This window comes from Stegostoma tigrinum, chromosome 29 (genome assembly GCF_030684315.1).
Source record: "Stegostoma tigrinum isolate sSteTig4 chromosome 29, sSteTig4.hap1, whole genome shotgun sequence".
Taxonomy (NCBI): Eukaryota; Metazoa; Chordata; class Chondrichthyes; order Orectolobiformes; family Stegostomatidae; genus Stegostoma; species Stegostoma tigrinum.
In genome coordinates, this window is record NC_081382.1 from 40,251,641 (window position 1) to 40,264,314 (window position 12,674).

At 40.3% G+C, this 12,674-nt stretch overlaps 1 protein-coding gene across 6 annotated transcripts in view; it reads right to left on the minus strand.

Annotated features, from left to right (window-relative positions):
• Positions 1 to 1,882: 1,882 nt before the first annotated feature.
• Positions 1,883 to 12,674, minus strand: part of slc25a25b (solute carrier family 25 member 25b) — a 43,582-nt gene continuing 32,790 nt past the window's right edge. For all 6 annotated transcript variants that reach the window (XM_048558896.2, XM_048558894.2, XM_048558892.2 and 3 more), the window contains 6 exons: positions 10,295 to 10,453; positions 7,221 to 7,373; positions 6,858 to 6,965; positions 6,577 to 6,744; positions 6,248 to 6,398; positions 1,883 to 5,366 (listed from right to left, as the gene is read on the minus strand). In XM_048558896.2, the coding sequence (XP_048414853.1) occupies positions 5,182 to 5,366; positions 6,248 to 6,398; positions 6,577 to 6,744; positions 6,858 to 6,965; positions 7,221 to 7,373; positions 10,295 to 10,453 (924 nt within the window). In that variant the 3' untranslated portion in view covers positions 1,883 to 5,181. The remainder of the gene's footprint in view (positions 5,367 to 6,247; positions 6,399 to 6,576; positions 6,745 to 6,857; positions 6,966 to 7,220; positions 7,374 to 10,294; positions 10,454 to 12,674) is intronic.

A 12,674-nucleotide genomic window follows, 5' to 3' on the forward strand; every position in this document is an offset into this window, starting at 1 on the left:
TGAGCATAGTCTCTGATTGGTAGAGTGGATTCGATGAGCTGAATGTCTTCCATCTGCTCCTACATCGTATGGTGTTTTTGAAGTGATACTATGTAGGAAGTGGAGCAGTACTTGTCTAAATCACGACATAATCTGTTCATTGAGGTTGGTTGGGGTGTAATTATTGGCATGGGAAGCAGGGAACACACCACTGCTCTTCTACATCCCCAAGAGGCACACTGGGAGCTCACCTTAAGGTCTAACCTGAATAAAAACAGAACCACTGACCATGTGACACTCCTTCAGTAATGGCCTAGTGTGTCACCACAGGCCATGTGCTCAAATTTCACAACTGCAACTTGGGCACATAACCTTTTGGACTCCAAGGGAATTGATCCACACTATTACCCTCTGATCACACCATTACAGCCCTCAGGAATTCACTAATAATCAGTCATGCTTCACATCCTGAATCAGCAGGTTTTATGGAATCCCTACAGTGTGCAAACAGGCCATTCAGTCCAGACTGACCCTCCAAAGAGCATCCCACCCAGAGCTACGCCTCTACCCTGCATGTGCCATGACTAATCCACCTAGCCTGCACATCCCTGGGCACTATGGGGCAGTTTAGCATGGCCACTCCACCTAATCTGCACATCTTTGGACTGTGGGAGGAAACTAGACCACCCAGGGGAAACCCACGCAGGTGCAGGGAACATGGAAACTCCACACAGACAGTCGCCAGAGGCTGGAATCAAACTCTGGTCCCCGGCGCTGTGAGGCAGCAGTGCTAACCATTGAGTCACTGTGCCACTCTTTCTACAAGACCTTTGCAAGCCTGATCCTATCCTTTCTTTGCTGAACAAATCCATCTATTTCTTACTCAGAAGAAATTCTGCCAGATTGCTTTCTGCTTGTTCTAGAGCAGAAACACAAAGGGCAAGAGATAATTTAGCCACCAGCTAGATTTGGTACGAAATTGCAGTTTAATGTGGATAAATGTGAGGTTTATCCACTTTGGTGGCAAGAACAGGAGGGCGGATTACTCTCTCAATGGAGAGAAGTTAGGTAAATGGGAAGTACAACAAGATCTAGGTGTTCTAGTACATCAGTCAATGAAAGCAAGCATGCAGGCACAGCAGGCAGTGAAGAAAGCTAATAGCATGCTGGCCTTCACAACAAGAGGAATTGAGTACAGGAGCAAAGAGGTCCTTCTGCAGCTGTACAGGGCCCTGGTGAGACCGCACCTGGAGTATTGCGTGCAGTTTTGGTCTCCAAATTTGAGGAAGGACATTCTTGCTATTGAGGGAGTGCAGCGTAGGTTCACAAGGTCAATTCCTAGAATGGCAGGACTATCATATGTTGAAAGATTGGAGCGACTGGGCTTGTATACACTTGAGTTTAGAAGGGGGAGAGGGGATCTGATTGAGACGTATAAGATTATTAAGGGATCGGACACTCTGGAGGCAGGAAGCATGTTTCCGCTGATGGGTGAGTCTAGAACCAGAGGACATGGTTTAAAAATAAGGGGTAGGCCATTTAGAACAGAGTTGAGGAAAAACTTCTTCACCCAGAGAGTGGTGGATATATGGAATGCTCTGCCCCAGAAGGCAGTGGAGGCCAAGTCTCTGGATACTTTCAAGAAAGAGATAGATAGAGCTCTTAAAGATAGTGGAATCAAGGGTTATAGGAATAAGGCAGGAACAGGATACTGATTGTGGATGATCAGCCATGATCATAATGAATGGTGGTGGTGGCTCAAAGGGCCGAATGGCCTACTCCTGCACCTGTTGTCTATTGAAATCTGGGACATGCTGGCCACATGACCTGAATTTTGCAGCATGTACCAGTAGACATCATGTCCAAACACAAAAGAATAACACCCACAAATTTTATTCACAGAAATAACTTTATTAGAAGACTGTTCCCTATTTGAACACAAATACATGAAAGGGTCGATCATCAGTCTTGCTCTCCAACACAAATAGAAACACAAAGAAAAAAAAACACAGGAACATTTGCTTGCATTGATTCTGCACAACTTGTACTTCATAATTTCAGAAACTTAATTACAGGCTGCCTTTGGCAAATCAGGTTTCACTGCAAAATCCCAAAACAGACAGCGACCTTGAATCATTTATCAAGTAAAGGTTTGAGCTAAAGGGCAGCTCAGCAGGACATTTGGATCTGTTCTCCTGGAGATACTACTCCAACAGAAGAGGACTCACAGCACAGCCCTTGAAAGAGGGAAAAATTAGGATCTGCAGAGGCACTTCATGGCTGACAGGCTTTGAGAACAAACAATAATCACAGCTTACAGGCCCTCGTCTCTTTCACTAAAACAGTTTTTTTTAAAAAAGTAAATATTCATACATTTAAAAAAAAGCTGCATTTCCATGATCAACTGGTTCACAACGTGAAAAAAAATCATCTGGCAGAAAAATACCTTCTGATTCCACTAAAAAAATTAAAAATTCTGACTGTGTTTGTGAAGGAAATCCACGTAAAACAAAGCCACTTCACTCCTTCTCTTTTCCCCTTCATCCCCAAAAAAGTGTACACAGTGCAGATTCCAGGTTTGCAAGTCAGATTAGAAACAGTCTGCAAATGCCTGCAGAATAGCTTACAGCACACTTAGAGAGTGCAGAACAATACCAACAGGAAGTCAGTGTCTTTTTAACAACACAAACAATAAATAAATAAATAGGGTGTCTTCTGTTCTACCTACAGAAGATTGCAGAGCAACAAATTCACATCCCCGTTAACTTCTGTAGATAAAACAGCTAAAACAGAAACAGTCTGGACAAGGCAGAGATCGAGCCACGCTTTTAGTCAAATTTCTTTAAGTTTAGTGATCACAGTTATAACTAAAGTCACACACAATTTACTTATCACAAACTTCCAAAATAAATACATAAATTAGGTGGGGTGGGGGGGCAGAGAACACATCTGAAAACTCAGCTTGCAACACACATGGTTCAGTTTGCAATTGTAAAATTATGTTCAGTCAATGAAAGACAAATTAGCTCAGAAAACTGCCCCTCTTTAGAAACAAAATCAACACAAGGCATTCGACAGCTGCAAATGTAGCCAACGCTGCTTTTCAAACATTAAAATAGTTAAAACAACACAGAACGTTTATTTATCTGCAGCACAAGCCACACCCTAAACAGCATCCGCTGTGCTTGTGCTCAGATGGACAAGGACTGATCTTGCTCAAGAAGCCCAAGATATGTGACGCCAGGTCCATCCCACCAGACAGATATGGTATCTGGTCCCAAAGTTCTGCAAGTCCCACAGTGCCACTTGACTTCATGAACCTCTTCATTCATCAGGAGTCACGGGGTCCTGTACCCACAAGCTTCACAACATCCTCCCATACTTTCAAGCCACCTTGCTGTCTTTCACCACTGCTACAGGTTTGCCAACCACTCCACCTTCCCTGTATCATACCCTCTCTAAAACATAAAAAAAGCTTGTCTAACCGATACTATCTGATCAGATCCAACAGTACGCAGACTGGGATTTCTTGCTTTCTTTTGAAGGCTTAAAATTCCAAAGAAATGCAAGAACACATTTCTAGCACCAGACTGCTAATCTCTCGCCTTTCTGGTGAGAGACAGTTATTCTGATTTTGTAGCTTACATGAAAATCACAGTAACTGTTAGAAACTAGTAACACCTGCTGGATCAGATTTGCCACTTTCTTTATAAATACTCAATATCAACTGCCTTCATTTGTCATCACTGGGACGCTCCTAAAAACATAGCTCACCTTCGTGAATATCTTTCAGACTGAAGTTAGTGCCTTGTGACTTATCACCTGTCTACTACTTGACCTAAAATGTTTCCTGCAGAAAAATGCTACACTGAAAATGGTCATACTTCACAGGAGAAAATTGGTCTGTGTTGTATACATGCTTTTATTCCTTTCATTGCTCATTCAAACCAAAACAAAAAAAAAAGAGAGTCTGGAATTAACAAAAAAAGTCAAAATGACTGATAACGGTAATTAATGCCTCCACACAGTAGGAAGGGCTGAAGAGGATTTAAAACCCATACAAAGTGAACTGTTAAATTATAGGACATGCAAAAGACAGCAACAAATTTGCCCTCATTTAAGTCACATTTATTAATAAATATCTGGTTAGCACAGCAAGGCATATAAAAATAAATAATTTAACCCCCTTTCTAAACGTGAGACAATTATTTAAGATTTCCATTAGACAGATGACCCACACAGCACAAAGTGAAGGAGATTTAAAAGAAACTGCAAAGGGTGGGTTTAACTTCACTCATGATAGTCTAACATAACCTTACATGGAACTAATATTTGGCTCCTTCACCAGGTAATTAAGTGTCCTCTATCAGATTATAAGCCTTTTGCAAACTTGTAAACAATAAATAACAAATATCCAGCTTACCTCTGAAGTGCATGATAAAACCAGATACCATGATGAAATTAACTCAGCTGGTAATGAAACTCAGGAAATGTGCAAATGTGACAAAAGAATGAAAATACTTTTGTTTCCAGAATTTAAAAAAAATGAAAACCAGATCCTTTCTGGAGCTTTCCAGTTATGCAGGTCAGGTTACAAATCAGAGGGGAAATCCACAGCCATCTCATGGCAGAAATTCTAATGCTTCACTGAGCCAAACCTGCTCATTAAAAAAAAGGTTTGATTCTTGACCTTTCCTTTCTCCCTCAAGAGCAATGATGATCGGTGACTCTAATTGGTTAACACTTCAATGCATTCCTATGATATTCTATTTGCTGTTTTAACATCAGCACCAACCCACCTATTTTAAAATTTAGGGCAGCACTACTATTAAAAATCAGCAGATGAAGAATATCACATGGCTGCAAGAGAGTATTTTTCACATGGGTATTTGTAATATAGCGTCACGTAACAATTAAAATGCTTCAAGTGGCAATTTGAATGGCTGATGACAGCTGCAGTAGGGTTACTGCTACACAAATCAGCTCCAACAAGGACCCAGGCTGCATTTTTCAACTTCCGTCAAAATTAAAGGCTGATCACAAAATAAACCTGCTGACAATGTGTCGGGGAAATGGTCCCTTTAACCCTCTTCCCCAGTGGTGTCCTTACTTAACTAGTGTTTTATAACATTCACAGAATGAGATGGTTAAAACCCCAGGATGATCACCCAAGATTAATCAACTTTAAGTCCCTTTGGAGCTTCATCGCGATGTGACTCCAAGTGTTATTTTCAGGTTTTCATACACCACGTAGCTAATGCTCACAGCTGGAATAACTTTCATGAAATTTGGTGCTAAGCCACGGTATAGTCCAATTGCTCCTTCTGTGCTCAGAATGTGCTTGAAGAGTCCAAGCATTGTAGGCTGCGGTGCTCCCTCAGTGGTAGCTGTAAAGCAAAAGGAAAATAAATGGATATTTATTTATTTGGGTGCAAATATCTGCATTAAAATTAATTTCAGAAACATAAACACAATCAAAAAAGTAGCTGTTCATTAGTTAAACCTCAAAGCTAACACTATGAAACATCTCCCACCTTTATATTAACACTAGAAATACCAATGAAAACCTTGCCTAGTCTCCGCCTGTTGTCAATTAGGTAAACTCATTGGGTTTTCAGCTAAAAAACAGGGCAGATCCCAGAGGGAAACCCTATTCTGAGCAGAACTGTCTTGTGTCAGCTGGAACAGCAGTTCACAGTAAAATATTAGCCTCCAGCTCCCAGAGATCAGTACTATTAGAGTTGTGAACTCTGGTTGGCTCTCTCTACCTCTGTGCATGAGGATAGTATTAGACTTGGTTACAAATACAAACAAACAGTCATTCAATAGGCTCCTACGAGAATAGTAATTTGTAAGAGTGCAACAGGTCTGCTGCAATTTTTATATATGCACCCCATCAAAAGTCTTTATCTTCAGAATGAAAGTACAGAATGAAAGTAAAGGTAAGAAACAGCAACTCAAATTAAGAATTAAGTTTGCTTTAGTTCATAGTGACTTACAATGACAGTTAGCAAATCCACATTTTTGCAGAATTACAAAGTCACCTCTTGGGAACAGACTAAATAAATGCACACCCAATCTTTGCTGCATGCCATAGGCCAGATTCAGACTTTATGGACTGAACACAGTTTAATGTTCAGCCCTACAAGAGTGTTTCCAAATGACAAACAGTTTATGAATTGATCGGTGTTGAGGGTAACTGCCTTACTAATGAGGAAGTAACTTTCTCCCAACCATTTGAGGAAAATTAAAAGTGCACAATAGTTACCTTGCGCCTGCATTCGAGTCCTGACAAGAGCTAATGGGTAACTAGCTAACTGTCCACAGGTGCTCGAAACAGTGCCACAAGCTAGGAGAACAAAGACCCCAGGATCCACACTGTCAGTGGCATAGCGCTGCAACCAGGAATTCTTCAGAGTCTACAGAGAAACAAAAACGGTTCTGATCAACTGAACATAAATACACAACTAAAAGGAGTACCAACTGCACAACGCACGGCAAAAGCTGTCTTATAGCAGACAGCAAAACTGAAAACAGAGTCAACAAACCAAGAGCTGTAAATAGCTGATTTTTAGTTCTGCAAGTTGAAAAACTCACCTCATAAATAGCCAAGTCTATTCCAGCGTAGGGGATGATGCCCAGCATATTGGGAACGTAGCCTTTGTAGAATGCTCTAATCCCCTCTTTCTTAAATATGTGTTTTGCACAATCAAGCATTCCTGAATACTGTCCAGTTTTCCGCAACGCCAATCTTGTTTTTAATACCTGAAATGAGCAATGCTCAGTTATAGCCAGAAGCACAAATAAGTGTTCATTTTAAAATATGAAAGTAGTGATAGTTTCTGTAGCGATTTAAACTCCAAATTAAACTACATTACCTCCATTGGATAAATTGTACTCTGAGCAATTAGTCCAGCTAGCGATCCTGCAATCAATCTCTCCTGAATTCCTAACGGCTGCTGGTCACTACCAATTAGTCTTTTTATCTGCAAAAGAACATTCGCAATTAAAGCAATCGTCATATTGAACTGTATACCAGACAGTTAATGCTTACTAAAACTTCCTCATAGTCAACATTTTTGTTCCAGTGTCTCTCACCAGTCTGAATGAGTCACTTTATTAGGATTACATTTTATTACAATAAGTCAAAAAAATGAAGTCGGTAAAACTATTGGTGATTTCACTTTTGTCTGAAGCCTTGGTAATGATCATGATCCCTGCTACGTGCGCCATTCTCTCACCTGTTCATATGCCATGAATTTGAGGGCAGACTCTGGTGCAATTTTGATTGCATTGATTCCATTTCCTCTCCACAAAGATCGCAATCCTCCTTCTTTAATCATATGGCTAAATCCTCCTGCGATGCACATATTGTTAGATTTGGAAGCATGAACCTGTTCAGCAAGAACACAATCATTATTGCAACTTAACAGTTACTGTGTTCCATGTAACTGTGTATGTACTATGACCATTAGAAACAAGGTGCAAAAATTTGAATTTGCTTTGTGTATGCTTTAAAGATTCAATGCCATGGATTAAATGAACACCAAATAATTGAAAAACACTCCTGTTATGTCCCAACACATAATCAAGCAAATACATTAGTACCGCTAATCGTGTAATAACCACAATTCCTAAAAAAGCTAAATCTTAAATCATACACAGCTCCTCCATTCATGAAGTTGATCATGTGTGATCACTGTACAGACCAAGAAGGATGTGAAGTTTGATTCTCCAGCTCATGCTAAAAGAAGCTTTTCCAATAATCTCAATGGCCCGGTTGCAGACAATGGAACAAAGAGCCAGGGTCCCAACAGATATCTATCATGTGCCCCCACTGAAAGTCTAAGACGATAGGACCAAAAAGGAACAAATGGCTTTCTAAAGGACAATTCACCAGAAACAAATTAATATTCATCCAAGGGCTTTGAACCTTTAGCTAAGTAAACTAATGCACCAAGTAACAATTTGTTTGACATGTGCCTGTGGCTCCAGTTCTACTTTAGTTAAATAAAAAGTGATACTGCAAACAGTGTTTTGAGAGAGCTGAAGGCCATTTTCTTCTCTCAATTATTTTCTTTGTAACAGGAACCAATGCTTTAAACATAAGTAAAAATCACTTATGTAAATATGCTAGAGATGCAGCAAGACCTTAGGTGCCATGTAAATGTTGTGCAGAGCATATGAACATTTTAAATAAGGCTTTTTTCCAGAAGCATAACAAATCGGTATAAAATTAACTTCGTTCCAATGTTCAACCTTTCAGTCATTTACTAACAATTAAATTTTGATGGAGAAAGCACATAACTGAGGTGGACTGTTACAAAAGAATAGACTACTGATCGGAATATTTATCAGTTGTGCAATCATTTATTCCAAGAATCTCTTACAAGTTAGGCAATCAAGTTAAATTTACTTTATTAGTGACAGAAAAATGCCAAGTCAACCATAATTTTCTTAAAATTAAAGCCATATTACTGTAGCCTTGTTTCCAGAGAAATATTTAGGCCATTAGTCAGAGCTCAGCGCCCTGCTCAAGAGTTAACACAGCAAAGCAAAAAGGCTATTTCGAAGCCAAATCAAAATGAATTCCACCCACTTATTTATGCCTGAATGAGGTGGATGGATTTGTGAATTCTGAACTATGTGACATAGAACATAGAACATTACAGCACAGTTACAGGCCCTTCAGCCCTCGATGTTGCCGACCTGTCATACCGACCTCAAGCCCATCTAACCTACACAATTCCATGTACGTCCATATGCTTATCCAATGACAACTTAAAATGTACCTAAAGTTGGCGAATCTACTACCGTTGCAGGCAAAGCGTTCCATTCCCTTACTACTCTCTGTGTAAAGAAACTACCTCTGACATCTGTCCTATATCTTTCACCCCTCAATTTAAAGCTATGCCCCCTCGTGCTCGCTGTCACCATCCTAGGAAAAAGGCTCTCCCTATCCACCCCATCTAACCCTCTGATTATTTTATAGGTTTCAGTTAAGTAAATAGGTCTTTACTTCAAATCCTACAGCCGAAGGTATAATTCATTTAGGGAAAGAAAGCCTCTAGAGTGCTATTCAACATGGCAAAAACTGCAATAAAATTTCCTTTGAATCAAATGTTTCCTTCCACTTTTAAAAGCAGGAAAACAACGGACAATGTGATCATTTCCATAAGCATCAACATTTAAATTAATCCAAACAAAGAAACCCCAAAGAACTGCAGATGTTGGAAATCAGAAACAAAAACAGAAACAGCTCGGAAAACTCAGCAGGTCTGGCCGTATCCATGGACAAAAAGCAGAGTTAACATATCAGGTCAGGTGATGGTTCTTCAGAACTGACTGTAGCGAGGAAAAGGTCAATGCATATGCTTGAAGTTAGGAAGTGGGGGCGGAAGAAGAAAAAGGAAAGAGAGTAAATAATAGGTGGACAGTTGGTCAGATAAAGCATTTGCAAAGGTCAGTCTGGATAAAATTGGCACCATTAGTGGCTGACAGTGGGTTGTGATAGCAGCTCATGTGATGACAAGTCTGGGGTATGGGGTGAGGGGTTAAGTGCGTGGGACAAGGTGCTCAGGCCCTAAAATTAATTGGCTTGGCATAAAACACGCAAGTCACAAACTCACTAAGGGTTATGTATATCGATACTACACTCCTGGCAGTCACAGCCATATTTCTTATTGGTCGGACTGTTGAGGCTGGTAATCCAGGTAAACTAAGGGTTCACTCTTCAATTTCTCCTGCAGCTGGCTTGTTTTTGCAAAGTTAGTTGATCTCATCCAGCATGGCAAGGATAGAGCAACTGACTTCAGTGCTTCAGGGATAGGGATCAGAAAATCCATCAGCCCTGCTTTCTAGTCCCGGTTACTAATCAGGGGCCTTAGCAGGTTTATGCTGCGAGATCAAACTGCCTACCGACATACAACTATTGGGGTTCTCAATACACACTAAACATTTTGTGGGTGTTGGGAACACCACAGGATCAAGTGCACTCAAGGTGGGAACAGTGTGATAGAGAAAAAATAAAAGTCAATAAAAGATTGTCCTGTTCCTGAATGATCCAAGTGCTCAGGTGTCTGTGCGAGAGTGTGCGCGTGTGTGTGTGAGCGAGAGATCGAGTGGGTGCGCGAGAGAGGCAGCGCGCGAGAGAGAGAGAGAGACAGCGCGAGAGAAGGCGTAAATTCGTCAGTTGATACTGCACACAAATTAAACACACAAAGAGCCAGCAGTGAGGTAACAAAAGGCTTCTGATCCAGTGAGACAGGTATTTCTAATTAAATAGCTGACATTTACAACAAAGTGGGAAACTCACTTGCATCAGCACCTTCAGCCGGTCAAGGGGAGCAGTGCATGTTCTGGACACAGCACCCGCACCTCCCCCTGCCACCAACTGCCGCCACCACATCCCGGTTTGCTTTTCTTCCTCTGTGAATTCATCTGGGATTGTCAAACTCTCACCTACATCAAAGATCTGAAACACAAGGTGAGGAGGCTTTTTAAAACTAAAAACCGAGAGAACTCTGGATGCTGTAAATCAGAAACAGAAATAGAAATTACTGGAAAAGCTCAGCAGGTCCTGAGGAAGGTCACTCGACCCGAAACGTTATCTCTGCTTTCTCTCCACATATGATACCAGGCCTGCGGACCTTTTCCAGCAATTTCTATGTTTGTTTTTGAGGCTTTTAACGTCCTAGAGCCAAGCACTTCTGGCAAAATAGCCCATTTATAACCACGGTAGCAACTAATGTAACAATCTTTTTCAGTTGAGGTAATGGAGATATCTTCACCAAAGTGAACAATTACATTTACTGCTGTCTCAAGATAGCTGTACTTAAAGGAAAGTGGAAGCAAAATGGTCTCAAAAGTTTTCTGATATGAACCATAAATTCATGTTCTAAATCCAAAGGTTAGCTAAATTCAGATCTGTTGCTCAATTCAACTGCTGAGCAACGGAAATGGTTCCTTCGAGTAATTAATCTGATTCTTTCATACTTCAATGGGCAATGCTTGGATCCCAATTTTCTTGTAACATAATTGAGCACTTTAAAGATGCTCAAAGTTCTATTTTCATAAAAATTTGTGCTCTATAGATAACCCACCCCTAATTGAATCAAATCCACACTCAAGTCCAGTGACAATACACACCTGAAATAACCAATTCTGTTCCACACAAGATAATTCAGAATATACAAAATCAAAACCAAGTTTGAAATCATTCATAAAAATAATTCCATGAAGCACTGGATTCCAGGATCCATTTACTTTTGTCTCCACAAACATAAGTATAGATTTTTCCAAAATTACGTTTTAACTTGTGATAGTATTGCTATGGCATTATTGTCATAGAATCCCTGCAATGGGGAAATAGGCCCTTCGGCCCAACAAGTCCACACTGACCCTTGGAGCATCCCACCCAGAACCATTCCCCTATAACCCACCTAAGCTGCACATCCCTGAAACACTACAGGCAATTTTAGCATGGCCAATCCACCTAACCTGCTTTATGCCAATTTATACAAGTCAAATAGTTATCTTCCTTCTGACATCAATAGGGGTCAACCGTACATGCAAACATGTTGCAAAGAAATGAGGATGTCAAATTGTGACATCTGACATTGACAAGTTGCCAAGTTTCAGGCTCATGAACTCAAAAGAAATCAATCGATCAGAGAATCAAACTCAAAGTTAACTATTCCAATGAATTACTAACTCATTCCAGTGAAAATCCAGAACAATCCGCCTATACTGTTTAAATTACTTGGCCTGAGAGAGAAGTTCAACTGATTTACACAAGAGCTTGAAATACAAGGTTAGAGAAAGCAAGGAGTCCATTGCACCTGCGCTGGCTCTCTGAAATATCTATTGGCTTCATTCTCGACACTTGCCTTTGGCCCATAGATTTTCTTTTCCAAATCAATTATTTTCACATTGTAATCCAGTGCTGTCTAAACCTTTCCCCACTGTGGCCCCATTTAAAGCTCAAAAACTGATTCCCTGATGAAAGGATGAAAGTGAGAATTGTAAAGGGGAAATCTATGACAGCATGAGAAGGGGAGCTCCATCGCAGCCATTGCTACCTCAGAACCTGCAACACAAGTGGAGATCCCAAACCTACATTGGGAAGCCCTGTTATATTCTATTGAAGATTCTTCTTCCACAAACATTTTCACAGGGACATTCCTCCTAACATGCTTCAGCATATAAACTGAAATCACACACTTGTCATACCTTTGCTCTTCAAAATCAGACTAGTTAATCAAATTACTGATCACTGGAAAAAAACAGTCCCTCTTTACCTCAAAGAAATTAATGATCTCTATCACATCTCTTAATTATCTTTATTCCAACGAACAACACCAAATTTCTTTAACCACTTCTTTGTATCTAAGGCTCAATATCCTCCCTGGATCATCTTTGCGAATCATCTAAACGAGATCTTTAATCACACAATTTATAAAGGTTTTACGCAATTCTAAAAGCACAAGAATATCAGTTCGGAATATGAAATTCACAGCGGATAAGTTTCTGTTCTGTGAAGGTGATGTAACGACTGATAACCAAGAATGGAGTTAGCATGAATGGGCATGTCAAGTATTTGTTATTCTACCTCTGATTACCTGGTTAAGTTTTATTACAGACTAATGTCATGCTCATTTGGAGCATACATGCAGGAGTCAAGTTGACACAGGGGG